The 13,678-nt window shown below is 35.2% G+C and overlaps 1 protein-coding gene across 2 annotated transcripts; it reads right to left on the reverse strand.

Moving 5' to 3' along the window:
* Positions 1–123: 123 nt before the first annotated feature.
* On the reverse strand, positions 124–13,669 carry LOC117338103 (RNA pseudouridylate synthase domain-containing protein 2-like). Of its 2 annotated transcripts, none has more exons than XM_033899302.1 (11): positions 13,191–13,669; positions 11,399–11,522; positions 10,288–10,415; positions 9,093–9,193; positions 8,079–8,245; positions 6,969–7,110; positions 3,274–3,410; positions 2,799–2,852; positions 2,385–2,476; positions 1,271–1,819; positions 124–528 (listed from the first exon to the last, which is right to left on the reverse strand). In XM_033899302.1, the coding sequence occupies exons 1-11, from the start codon at positions 13,509–13,511 to the stop codon at positions 460–462; spliced, it is 1,884 nt and encodes a 627-aa protein (XP_033755193.1). In that variant the 5' UTR covers positions 13,512–13,669; the 3' UTR covers positions 124–459. The 2 variants fall into 2 exon arrangements, with proteins under 2 accessions (XP_033755193.1, XP_033755194.1); XM_033899303.1 differs by having other exon boundaries at positions 13,184–13,669.
* Positions 13,670–13,678: the final 9 nt, after the last annotated feature.

Below are 13,678 nucleotides of genomic sequence, written 5' to 3' on the forward strand. Positions count from 1 at the left end.
AGTTGTATTTGTTTGTAAATATAAGTCCCCAATACAGGAAATTGAAAAAAGTGATGGCTGAATTATAAAAGGCCCTCAACCACGTATAATAACTTTGAGATGACAATACATTAACATACTAAATTATAAATATTATTTTATTATCTCATATATTATACAGAACTATCGAAAATACTTTGAACACAGAATCAGAGAACGGTCGAAATTAGTAAGACAATTCGTGGATTAGTGATGAGAAATAAATTCATAATGTGACCAAGATTCAAAATCAATTCATGTTTATTAAATTGCACCTGTCACTTGTTATCTTAAAACATGTAATTTTTTCTGGGAAACTCTGCCACCAATAAACATGTCCACGTGTTCATCCGAATTCCTCTTCCAGACGAGGTAGCAGTGGATCAAATCAATTTCCTGTATCAAACTAATTTAAATAGTAGCTAGGTCATTATTTTTCCTTCATACTGTTTCTGTCCAATCTTCCCTTGCCCAGTCAGGCAATGGTGTCTCATACTCCCACTTTGGCCCCTGTAACCAGAAGTAAAACACAAAAGTTTTATTAATATACATAACAAATGTAGATCAATATTACTTCATAGATTATGGAGGAAATGTTCAACAGAAACCACATAAGTTGTAGGGGTGAGATTCTCAAAAACCTGACTTTCCAGAAAATTTGTATTAATCAGTTGGATATACAATGTAAATAGTGAAAAAAATAATTATGTAAAATCTATCAAAATCATAAGCATCTGGGTAGCACATGACATACCTGTAGAATATAATTAGCCAGATGAATTACTGTAATTAAGGAAATGAATAAGTCTTTAAACATATGGAACAAAATGCACTCAACAAATTACAGGACATAATGGCTACTTCAGCAATTGCTATGATTGTTCATCAATAATGATTATATTATGACACTGCCCCTCTCCCCCAATACTGACAAACACCAAGCTTTGGTCATGTGACCATATGACCACTATTGAGATGCCACAGATAGTCACAGATTTTGCTCTTTCAAGAATTTCTCAACAGACTCCAGAAAATGTGAAATATTTCAATATATATAACTCATCTACGATATTAGTGATTATCATTGACATAAAATTTAATTCACATTTTCAAAAAAAAAAAAAAAAAGTTTGAAAGTCTTAAAAACTTGATATTTTCTAACAAATTAAAACTATAATGATTGAAATAATTAAAAGGTGTTTAAAATAATTATTAAACAATGTTAGTTAATGTGTCCCATATAGGTAGTCACCTTGTATTTAAGAGCGTGAAGGTACATGATCATATCAGCTGGCTCTGGATCTCTGAAACTCTTCTTACAGTAGAAGCATTTTTCATCAGGTACCCATTTCTGTGGGTCAAATTTTGGTTTTTCAGCTGTCACTACAGGAGAAGCCTGTCCACACTTGTCAGAGCTCAATCCTTCGGTTGGTGTATCATTATCAAAGTCACTGTTAACAAGTTTACATCGTTTAGCTTTAGGTTCTTCCTCAGGTAAGTATGTCCTAGTAAGTACAGATGAATTTGAAGCTTCTTCCTCACACAGATTTTCATCAGAAGTTTTTCCCTCACACTGATTGGAACTTGAAGCCTCACTTTGATTTAACCTACAATCACTTTCCTGAGAAGAATTAGATTGATAAGCTTTATTGTGAAAATGAGAAGAATCTGCCTCTCCTTGATGTTTGACATTTGTGTGATCAGCCTGTGCTTTCATCTCCTCCAGTCTTTTCTTAAATAATAGGTTATCTCCTTCAACCCATAAACCAGTGTTGTGATTTTCTCTAAAAGATTTCACAATCTGTAATATGGAAAAACAACATTTTTTTAACTATTCAAGTATTAAATTAAGTATCTACATGTATGTCTAAAACAAATTAATTGTGCAATACATGACAGTTTAATGAATTACTCTAGATCTCCTCTACCGAATGTTTTACGTTGATGTAGGTCAACCTACATTCTATATACGACAACCATAACCCATGTATGAAATTCAAGTGAAATTTTGGCGTGTTTAATTTTGGCTCATTCACCCCAGGCGGCAAATAAACCAAAATATAACCACATCCAAAATATCCCAAAGTATGGTATAGTGTAGGAGATAGAGCTCAAACAAGATCAAGTATGGGAGGTTAGGACAGACAGAAGGATGGACGGACAAAATGCAAAACTTCAGTCCTCCACCTATCCCCTCCCCTGTCCCGTTTTTGTTGGGGGACTAATTAAACCATTTCTAAGAAAAGATAAGTGTTTCAGGCATTCTAGACAAAGCATATTCCATATTTGTGGCCAATTAAAGTATTATTGCCAGCAATATATTCAGAAATTTTATAGCTTCAAACTGAACATTCATAAACTTTTACCTCTGTCAAAGATTTTTCCAGAATGCCACCTTTACCGTTGTTTGGACCAAAGCAGCCTTCGTTATACATGGGGTCATTTTTTATTGGAAAGCCTTCAATCAAAGAACAACATATTAATAATTTACATCCTATCTCTATCAAGCATGGCTCAATTAGAGATGAAGTGACAATCTCTCACAGTATATACATTTCAGTTGAAGTTAATGTCTGGGAACAATTAGAAAGTCTTTAATAGAAAGTCTAGAAACAATAGAAAGTCTAGGAACAATAGAAAGTCTGTGAACAATAGAAAGTCTGGAAACAATAGAAAGTCTGGGAACAATAAAAGTCTGGGAATAATAAAAAGTCTGGGAACAATAGATGGATATACAGTACCTACTAATGATATACAAAATCTGTGTATTGGTTACCTACCAAGGTACTGCAGGTGAAGTCGGATCTGGTGAGTTCTGCCGGACTGTGGCAAGCCTTAAATAAATACATTCATGCAAAATGAGGAAAATAATAAATGTTACCATGCAACAACAGATACACTATACCTCCTTCTACTTAATAAACCAAACATTTATGGAATTATATCACTGATTTAATTTATTTGACAGGTAATGTCATCAGTACAAGCATTGTCTTGCTCGTTCAAAACAGATAAATATTTTTGAAGTATGTACTTTGTCAAAAAAAAAGGAACAAAGGGATGGAACATCAGATACAGCTGAAAAAGGACTATTTTAGAATTGATGATTCTGAAAAAAATGAAGAAGGGACTTTATTATGAGGGCAGAGGCTTGTGGATAAGGGCTTTATTATGAGGGCAGAGGCTTGTAGATAGGGGCTTATTTGAGGACAGGGCTTATTTGTGGGTAAATATCTTAATAAGCCAAAAACTTACACCTGATCAAACTGGACGTTCCATTGTAGCTGATGAATTCAAACACAGTTTTGCTGGCCTTACCGCCTGGTACCACACCATACAAACTGTCTTTGGAAGACAGGACACCTAATGGTTGATCGCACTCTATGACACCTCTGAAAACAAAGATATGGTATTACTATTATTAGCTAATTTATTACTACAACTGATTTTAAAGTCTGAAAACACAGGTATTACTTAAAGGGGCTTGAGTAAAGTCTAGGTTGTCAAAATTAAACTTACCGGAAAATAGGTATTCTTTCCAAATAGTAAAAGTTTTAATCTTTAGATTAATAATTTAAAAGCAGTGATACTCTCAAGATAAACCAAAGTTCTTCGAGTATTAAGTCCTGAAAATTCTTAATTCGACTCGAAGTAACACAAATCACAGCAAAAAAAAACAAGAGGCCCATGGGGCCTGTATCGCTCACCTGGTTGGATTAGACCAAATGTTGAAATAATATTCATATTCAAATTGTTTTATTTGTAAAACTCTAACAATGCTATATATGGTTATAGTGTGGGAATCCGAACTGCTTTAAAGATTAATGAAGTCCAGACTCTCTTAGGTCTGAAAGACCTCAAGAATTGTTTATAGAACATGCATTCATCACTTTATGACTAGTAGCGATTTAAAGGAATTACCTCTATTTCACCTATTGGGCCCGCCCCTTTGGCCATTCGGGGGTCAGAGTCACCATTTATGCAAAATCTGTTCCCCTGTTTCTCACCAAATTGGGTTCAAATCCATTCATAACTTGATGACTAGTAGCGATTCAAAGGAATTACCTCTATTTCCCCCACTGGGCCCCTCCCTTTTGACTCCTTTAGGGTCAGAGCCACCATTTATGCAAAATCTGTTCCCCTTCCCCCAAGGATGTTTCTGACCAAATTGGGTTCAAATCCCTTCATAACTTTATGACTAGTAGAGATTTAGAGGAATTACCTCTATTTCCCATATTTGGCCCCGCCCCTTTGGCCCCTCGGGGGTCAGAATCACCATTTACGCAAAATCTGTTCCCCTTTCCCCAAGGATGTTTCTGACCAAATTGGGTTCAAATCCATTCATAACTTTATGACTAGTAGTGATTTAAAGAAATTGCCTCTATTACCCCTATTGGGCCCGCCCCTTTGGCCCCTCGGGGGTCAGAGCCACCATTTATGCAAAATCTTTTCCCCTTCCCCCAAGAATGTTTCTGACCAAGTTGGGTTCAAATCCATTCATAACTTTATGACTAGTAGAGATTTAGAGGAATTACCTCTATTTCCCATATTTGGCCCCGCCCCTTTGGCCCCTCGGGGGTCAGAATCACCATTTATGCAAAATCTGTTCCCCTTTCCCCAAGGATGTTTCTGACCAAATTGGGTTCAAATCCATTCATAACTTTATGACTAGTAGTGATTTAAAGAAATTACCTCTATTACCCCTATTGGGCCCCGCCCCTTTGGCCCCTCGGGGGTCAGAGCCACCATTTATGCAAAATCTTTTCCCCTTCCCCCAAGGATGTTTCTGACCAAGTTGGGTTCAAATCCATTCATAACTTTATGACTAGTAGCGATTTAGAGGAATTACCTCTATTTCCCATATTTGGCCCCGCCCCTTTAGCCCCTGTGGGGTCAGAGCCACCATTTATGCAAAATCTGTTCCCCTTCCCCCAAGGATGTTTCTGACCAAATTGGGTTCAAATCCATTCATAACTTGATGACTAGTAGTGATTTAAAGGAATTACCTCTATTACCCATATTTGGCCCCGCCCCTTTGGCCCCTCGGGGGTCAGAGCCACCATTTATGCAAAATCTCTTCCCCTTCCCCCCAAGGATGTTTCTGACCAAATTGGGTTCAAATCCATTCATAACTTTATGACTAGTAGTGATTTAAAGGAATTACCTCTATTTCCCCTATTGGGCCCCGCCCCTTTGGCCCCTTGGGGGTCAGAGCCACCATTTATGCAAAATCTCTTCCTCTTCCCCCAAGGATGTTTCTGACCAAATTGGGTTCAAATCCATTCTTAACTTTATGACTAGTAGCGATTTAAAGGAATTACCTCTATTTCCCCTATTGGGCCCCACCCCTTTGGCCCCTCGGGGGTCAGAATCACCATTTATGCAAAATCTGTTCCCCTTCCCCCAAGGATGTTTCTGACCAAATTGGGTTCAAATCCATTCATAACTTTATGACGAGTAGCGATTTAAAGGAATTACCTCTATTTCCCCTATTGGGCCCCGCCCCTTTGGCCCCTCAGGGGTCAGAGTCAACATTTATGCAAAATCTGTTCCCATTCTGCCAAGAATGTTTCTGACCAAATTTGGTCAAAATCCAATAAGAACTTTATGACTAGTAGAGATTTGAAGCAAATGTTGACGGACGGACGACGGACGGACGACGGACGTTGCGCCATGGCATAAGCTCACCGGACCTTCGGTCCAGGTGAGCTAAAAACATACAGTATTTGTATACAATACACTTTTTTCCTGTACATTTCGGTGTTAATTTCATTACTTATAGGCACAAACACTTGTATAATCATCATTCTGATATAGATTTCGTCAATAGATATTATGCATGCTTCTGATATGCAAACGAAGGAATGCCCCGTTAATACAACTTACAATCTGAAAGCATACTAGGTATTACTTATAATGACCACTTATAATCTGTTGTAAAGTCAAGAAACAGATTCCTATGTCTTGAGGAATAATTCTTCCCATGAGAATATGTATATATATGACACAGTTTGGTGAGGATCGCATCAGCATATTCCAGAATTATGTGTGGGAGGCTCCAGTATCAAAATTTGATGGGTGGTGAGGAAAAAGCCCCATTTGTCTAGATATATAATTTACTAAATATGTTTTAATATTTGATGGGTGGTGAGGAAAAAAAGTCCTATTTTTCTAGATTTATAATTTTACTAAAATATGTTTTAATATTTGATTGGTTGTGGGTCTCTGAAAATATTTCCCCACCCCTTCCACATGGATAATTTTGGAACATCCCTAATGAAAACTGCTACAATAATATGGTTTAAAACTGGAAATATTTTACTGCTGATTTTGGTGTTTTTTTTAACTGATTACAGATCTCAATCCTATTCACAGTTGAATGTACAAAGTTAACATGAAATGAAGTTTTATAAGTCGGTTGAAAATCTTGGGTATTATATTTTTCTATAACCTGAAAATTTCTATGAATATATCTAGTATGTAAAATATCCAATTTTTAAAGCAGTCATGATTTACTCTCAGAGATGGTTTTTGATAAATTACAATTGAAAGTGGAAAATGCATGAAAGGAATGTTATACAGTAGAAAGTCTCTGGCAAATAGAAAAACTAGAAAATGTCTGTAAGACACAAATGATTAGCTAGTAACATTGCATTTGCATCAGGATGGGAGGGACATGGATAACACTATATGCCCCCCCCCCCCCCCAACCATTTCATGGCGGGGGCATAACAAGATTAGCCATTGATTCTTTTCAATACCACACACAGGGAATCCCAACACTAAACAGCATATAGAACATCATACTTTTTTTCAAATTGAATTGCCAAAGTCTGCATATATAGTAAGATAATTGTTATGTCACAAACTTTTATGAAAGTGTTTTGATATGAAAGCTCATGACTTTCCACTGATTGCCATCATTAATCTAACACTGTTCTAAGACTTACTCGGGGAATTTCCCTTTAACTCTTGCTAGATATTCCTTCTGAACCCTCCTTTGAAGAATATCATCCTCCATCTCACGAGTTTTTTCTGCAGACTTGGCCATGATAAGGAGTCCTGAAGTAAGCCGGTCCAGACGGTATATTGCTGCAGACATAGCAAATAACTGTAATCTTTTCATATAATTCAATTATTAACGATTTTTAAAATGGATCTAAATAATGAATTGGCTAAAGACATAAAGAAATCTTTTCAAAAATTATTATTTTACAAAACTTTATAATAGTTAAACATTCTCATCCTTGCCTTTCTACATCCTCCATGTATTATGACATGATACATACCAGTATTTGTTTTCATTTGAATTTTAATTAATAGAAAAAAAAATGTCACAAATTAAAAGATAAGATTAAATGCAAATCATAAATATTTCTGTTGAACATATTTAAACAAGTTTTTATAAGATCATGAATATTCATTTGTATTAACAAAATCAATGTTCAACTTCTTTGAATTTAGATTTAAAATTTATCTTCAATTTGTGAAAGATAAAAATTCTTGGAAAACATGTCCACATTTTTGCCAATATATTCAAGGGTATATATAATGTACATAATTACATGTATTTACTTTGGTTGTAAACAGGAACAAAAGGCCCAATTGAACTGTATTGCTCACCTGTTCTGTAGCTATGATGATTTGTATTAACATTAAATTTAAAGTTACTTTAAATTGTGTCATTGATGCAGATCCTTTAATCAAAATTTTGTTTTTTAATGAACAAATTTGATATCCCTTCATCTCAGTATACTACAAACCCAATACCAGGAACATGGGTCTCTTCATGGTTATTGAGAAATATTTTTTTTACACATTTTAAACATGTGACTTTAAAAGGTCAAGATCATACTATATGATTAACCTTTTAGCTCATAAACCCAGCATGTTACGGGCCCAATATTTTAACCCTTGTGCCTCTTCGTTTTTTTTAATTTGGAAAAAAAAAAAAAAAAAAAATTGCAAAAAAATGAAAAAAAGAAAAAAAGCATTGAAAATTTCCAATACTTTATCAAGCATTGTTCAAAATATTGATATGGAGTTTCTGTAAGACCTACTTCGCAGATTAGTGTATCCCAGATCTTTGCCGAGGATGAAGGGGATGGAGTTGAAGCGGTATCTTCCACAGGGGTGGACGGGGATAGAGGACGGTTTGTTTATCACAATAACATTTTCATCATCTGTCACAATCTCCAAAGGAGTCCCGATCACTGGGTTCTCATGTCTGTCAAAATAATCAAGATAACGATGTACAAAATTGTCTTCATACAAATACCAATACATGTACTAAATTGTTTCAATTTTTTTGTTGAAGTTTATTTCTATTACCTGTTTATTATTTACCTGTGTGTTTCTGGTTACTTATATACCAGGTAATCATGTCTACCTGAATGTGTATTTGAATGAATTGATAGGCTGTATATTTTGGTTACCTTTGTATTTCAATTACCCTTGTGTTTCGATTACCTGCGTATTTTGATTACCTGTATATTTTGATTACCTGTGTATTATTTTGATTACCTGTATATTTTGATTACCTGGGTATTTTGACTACCTGTATATTTTGATTATCTGTATATTTTGATTACCTGTGTATTTTGATAACCTGTATATTATTTTGATTACCTGTATATTTTGATTACCTGTGTATTTTGATTACCTGTATAATTAATTTGATTACCTGTGTATTTTGATTACCTGCATGATTTGATTACCTGTATAATTTGAATACCTGTGTATTTTGATTACCTGTGTATTTTGATTACTGTGTATTTTGATTACCTGTATAATTTGATTACCTGTGTATTTTGATTACCTGTATGATTTGATTACCTGACAGTTTATTTTGATTACCTGTGTATTTCAATTACCTGTATATTTTGCAATTGATTACCTGTATATTTTGATTACCTGTATAATTTGATTACCTGTGTATTTTGATTACCTGTATGATTTAATTACCTGACAGTGTATTTCAATTACCTGTGTATTTTGATTACCTGTATATTTTGATTACCTGTGTATTTTGATTACCTGTATGATTTAATTACCTGACAGTGTATTTTGATTACCTGTGTATTCGATGTGATAAAAAATCATTATCCTTCAATATTTTGTCTGTAGTGACCACTTCACCATTTAATGAAATGTCTCCATCTTGAAGAATTTCTTCCTAGAAAATCATAAAATACATTTTCCAATTAGACAAACGATCAAGACTAGTATCAAATAAAATGGTACATAATCTGTTACAACATTAATGTAAACACTCAATACAAGGAAAAAATGGCACCTCAAATCATTGCCATGAAAAACAAACAATGCAAACAATAACCAAAAAACCGAAACTATGAGTATGTATCCTCACTTTTGGGCTGCAATTTTTATGAAACTTTTACTATCATAGGAAATAGGACTTAAATCTCTTATAAAGCAAACTCTAGCCAAGGTATATGTATATGTTTGTGTCTGTATTAAGAGTTTGAGTTTCAAGCTGAAAGCATTTTACTCACAAATAAAACATAAGTTTGTCTTATATTTCTGTTGATTCTCAAGCTGCAGTAGAAAAACGGGTCTCACTCTTTCTTCCTCAACCCCAACCCTCCTCCCCTCTCACTTTTTCCTGACACACACTCTCTCTCTCTGATTCCTAAATGAGATACATGTGAACCATCACATGCACTGTCATCAACTACTTTATTGGACATAAGGGGTCTTTTCCATGCAAGGTGGACAGTTCTCACGCAGGACACCGATTTAAGTCCAATCTAAATGTTATATTGAAAAGGAATGCTGGTTGCCGACATGTTTCGGCCTAAGGTAGGCCGTCCTCAGGGCACAGTTTACATAGTACAGTGTTACATGATGTACAGGTAGTGGTAAGTGGAGACAATGGAGGTCATGTGATAATAACAAGACATTATGACGTCATCAATAAGTTGCCTTGGCAAATTATTGATGACAACATTTAGATACCTGGATTCAGGAGTTGGCACTTTTCTTTTTATTTTGTTATTTACCTGGATTGTTTAAGAGGCCTCTGTATCTACTATGGATCCTCCTGGAACCAAGCGATGAAACAAAGCATCTTTTTGAACTCTGCAGGATGTTGGTTCTTAGAGAATTTCTCCTTAGGGAGAATTTTTTTCTCTTCTGATTTTAATTCCAATCTGACAGACTGAATGTTACAAGTTTATTGGTTAGAATTGTGCCAGTGCATTAACTTTTATTTTTGATCTAAATATCAATAAAATGCATAATACATACCATGCTCTTAGTTTTGTCCTCACCGTCCACTTGAAATTCTTTTAAAACCTTGACGAGAGAGTGACCTACCCAACGTCTCTTGACATGGGACTCAAACTTAAAGTAGTAGGGGTACACTTTCCTTAAACCTACAAAAACCAAAACCGCAAACAAGATTTCAAAGTTAATACATGCATTGTCAATAGATATTGCATACACCTGTCCAGAACTTTTTAGATTATACACAAAATATGTTCTCTTACATAACATACATGTATTATGTCATTCATGGGCAAAGTTGTACTGCAGGAAAATTAAATTATTGACAAGTGATACCTGGCCTGCTTGATGAGGATGGCCTTGTTGATGAGGATTTGATGTGCAAAAATGACCTTGAACTGATGGGCAATGACAAGAAACTCAAAACTTGCTAACTTTCTCACTTGTGATTTTTTTTTTTTTTTTTTTTTTAATTTAGTTAATTTCATGCAATATTTCTAGATTGTATATCAATCCTATGTTTTCAGGAAAACTTGATGTACAGAAGGATGCCATGACATGATGTAATTTGTATTGATTAAATCAAATGATTATTATAAGCTCTGAACCTAAATGTTTTCACCTTGGAACAAGTGATCTAAAAATTTAGAGATACTCGTGGGATACTGGTGCCCGCATCAAATGATCTGTATTCTGCTTCCTCTCTTCAGCCATACTCACAGGGGCTTGGCATGATTTTCCAAATGATGGTCCATATATATCCTTAGACACTATAATACATACATATATATATGGACCGTCATTTGGAAAATCGTGTCAAGCCCCTGTGGCCATACTAATAAGGAGTCATTTGGTAATGCACCACGTTGTTTTGGTTTAAAGTGTCCTTTCAAACTGAGTACTTATTGATAAGGCAGATCTCAATGTTTAGAAAGAATTTGATATTCTAATAATTCATTTCCCGCTGAGAAATCTTGAAATATCTATCAAGACATTTTCCAGAATGACTGCCTAGCTATTGTCCTAAAAAAATGTGATTGTTTGTCAGAAGGCTTCATAAACCAAGATTATACACTTAACTGGTATGTTTGATTCATGAATTAGTCTAGATACATATAATATGTGGACTAACCGTTCTCGTAATAATAGTCTGTCAATCCAAAGTAGTCTGTAGAAAATCCAGGATTACTATTCTTTGTCAGAGATTGGACTCTTGCTGCTTTCCTTTTTGCCTTATTGATCTCGTTTCTTTTCATCTGGAAGAACATATAATTACACATATACACCAGGTAAATGTAGAAAGCAATTAAATATATACTAGATGAACATAATTGATAAAACCTATATTTGTTTGTTTGCTGGGTTTATCGCCTTGTTAACAGCAATGGTCATTTTGAGGCAAGGTGTTCTTGTAGTAGTTGGTGGCTACCTCACTGAACAACATACGGAAGGCCCATCGAATGCCATCCAGAGCAATTAGGGTAAAGTGCCTTGCCCAAGGACACAACCACAACAGCATGCAGACCGACCTCTTTCTCAGTTTCCCGAAAAAGACTAACATACACTGAAAGGGACCTGATGTTTTACATGGCCGGTGCTCTAACCGACTGAGCTATATAGTAACATATATCATTTGTAATTAGTTTAACTCATCATTAAGAACTTATTTATCAACATTTTTAAACAATATCTTATGTACATACAAACGAACCGAGAAAAAAAAAAGCCCACAGAAATATGATACAGGATTGCCCAAAGAGATTAAAGTAGTTTTGGCCAATAAATCTATTCTGGCAATACTAATTATGACTATACTTATTGATGGAAATGAAATCAATGTTATTTGAAACCATCAGACAATGCATGTGCAATATAAACGAAAATAATTCTGTCGATGAAAATGTCTGCCTTGAGTTATAACTAGACCGAATGATTCTACGCATCATCCACTATATGATATCCGGAGTATATTTTATTAATCAGAGTAGATAGAGAACATCAGAACCATTTGGCTCTAACATGCAACCTCTCACCAGTTAACGTTACAGATATCAATATCCTTGTACCTGCCTGTGATCAGCTGGTAAGCTAATTTAGGTGACGTACATATGCATGTATATATATACTCTACTTTCACACATGAACAGAACAACATTAAAATATACATTAGTACAAAGTGGTATTTATGTAACAGGAGAAGAAAAATGAGGTAGATGTGTTTCTGTTCTGCAATAAATATATGATTAGCCTGAGTTTCCTAACCCTTGAACCATGTCTGGTAGGGCAAGATAGGAAAACGTGGAATCCGACACCATTTGATGTCGCTAAGATTTTGGTGCAAACACAATAAAATCTGGTGTGACATAGCACCTTCAATTCCTTACATATCTGGATGAATGAGATATTTATTTTATCCAAAAACATCTGTTTAGTCCCATAATGGTTTTCTATTTCATTTGTATATAGAGTATAGACCACGTTTACAGACATGGTGTCAAGGCCAGAGGAAACTCGGGCCAATATATACTGTATGCATATTGTCAAATTGGTTCTGATGACAGCATATGCTAGCTGCGATAACCCTAGCTCTGTACGACGGACAGACAATTTCTGACAGAGGGTCGTCGTCAGAGAGCAATGTAGACAGGGTATGAATATTCGTTCTAAGCATATGTCTCACTGTCAAAACTAGTCAACATTTGAATTAAAGCCGAGAAACATAGCCCTGTACATGTAGTCTACACCAGACTGAGACATGGTGTCTGGGCCAGAGGAAACTCGGGTTATAATGAGAAACTATGCTAGACATTATGGTCATCTTTCTTCTAATATTGTCGAATAGTGTGTGCCCTAGGGCTGTTTGTGATCCTCATTAAATAAATAAAAAAATAGAACAATAGTGTGTGATATAATTGACCTATTACCCTCTTCAGTGCTCGCTTGGAGAGTCCCATAGGATTTGCAACTATATCCTTCGTCTTATCGTTTACTTTTTTCGTATCATTAGGACTGTTCAACTTGTCAGCGAGTTCAAACTCATCGTTTTTATCTGTATCAGTTAGTGTGGCTGGGACAGATGTTACTGTCGATTCATCTTCCATCTTTTGGTCGACCACATCTTTTTGAGAACTAGCCATTATATTTCTTGGTTGAATATCAGTTTTTGAGATTTTTTTACGACACCAATTTCTAATCGGAAACTTGTTTGTGAAATATTTCACATAGTTCAAAAGCACTAGTCTCATGTAAAATGGTGGACATGTATTTCAATCAAAGTAATGCAAACGAACTACATGTCGTTAAATTACACAGAATTAAAACGATTAATCCGTAAAATCCAATGTATCAAGAGGCTAATTCGCCTATCATCGATAACGTGCATCTTTCATGGGCGCAGACATCTTGAAAAGTA

This window comes from Pecten maximus, chromosome 11, assembly GCF_902652985.1.
Source record: "Pecten maximus chromosome 11, xPecMax1.1, whole genome shotgun sequence".
Taxonomy (NCBI): domain Eukaryota; kingdom Metazoa; phylum Mollusca; class Bivalvia; order Pectinida; family Pectinidae; genus Pecten; species Pecten maximus.

Excerpts from the sequence above, each read along its gene's own strand:
- LOC117338103 (XM_033899302.1), bottom strand. The coding sequence starts at position 13,511 with ATGAGACTAGTGCTTTTGAACTATGTGAAATATTTCACAAACAAGTTT. Across the intron at positions 9,194-10,287 it reads AGGACAAAACTAAGAGCATG|GAAGAAATTCTTCAAGATGG; the intron begins GTATGTATTATG and ends ATGATTTTCTAG. Across the intron at positions 7,111-8,078 it reads GGGATACACTAATCTGCGAA|CAATATACCGTCTGGACCGG; the intron begins GTAGGTCTTACA and ends CTATGTCTGCAG.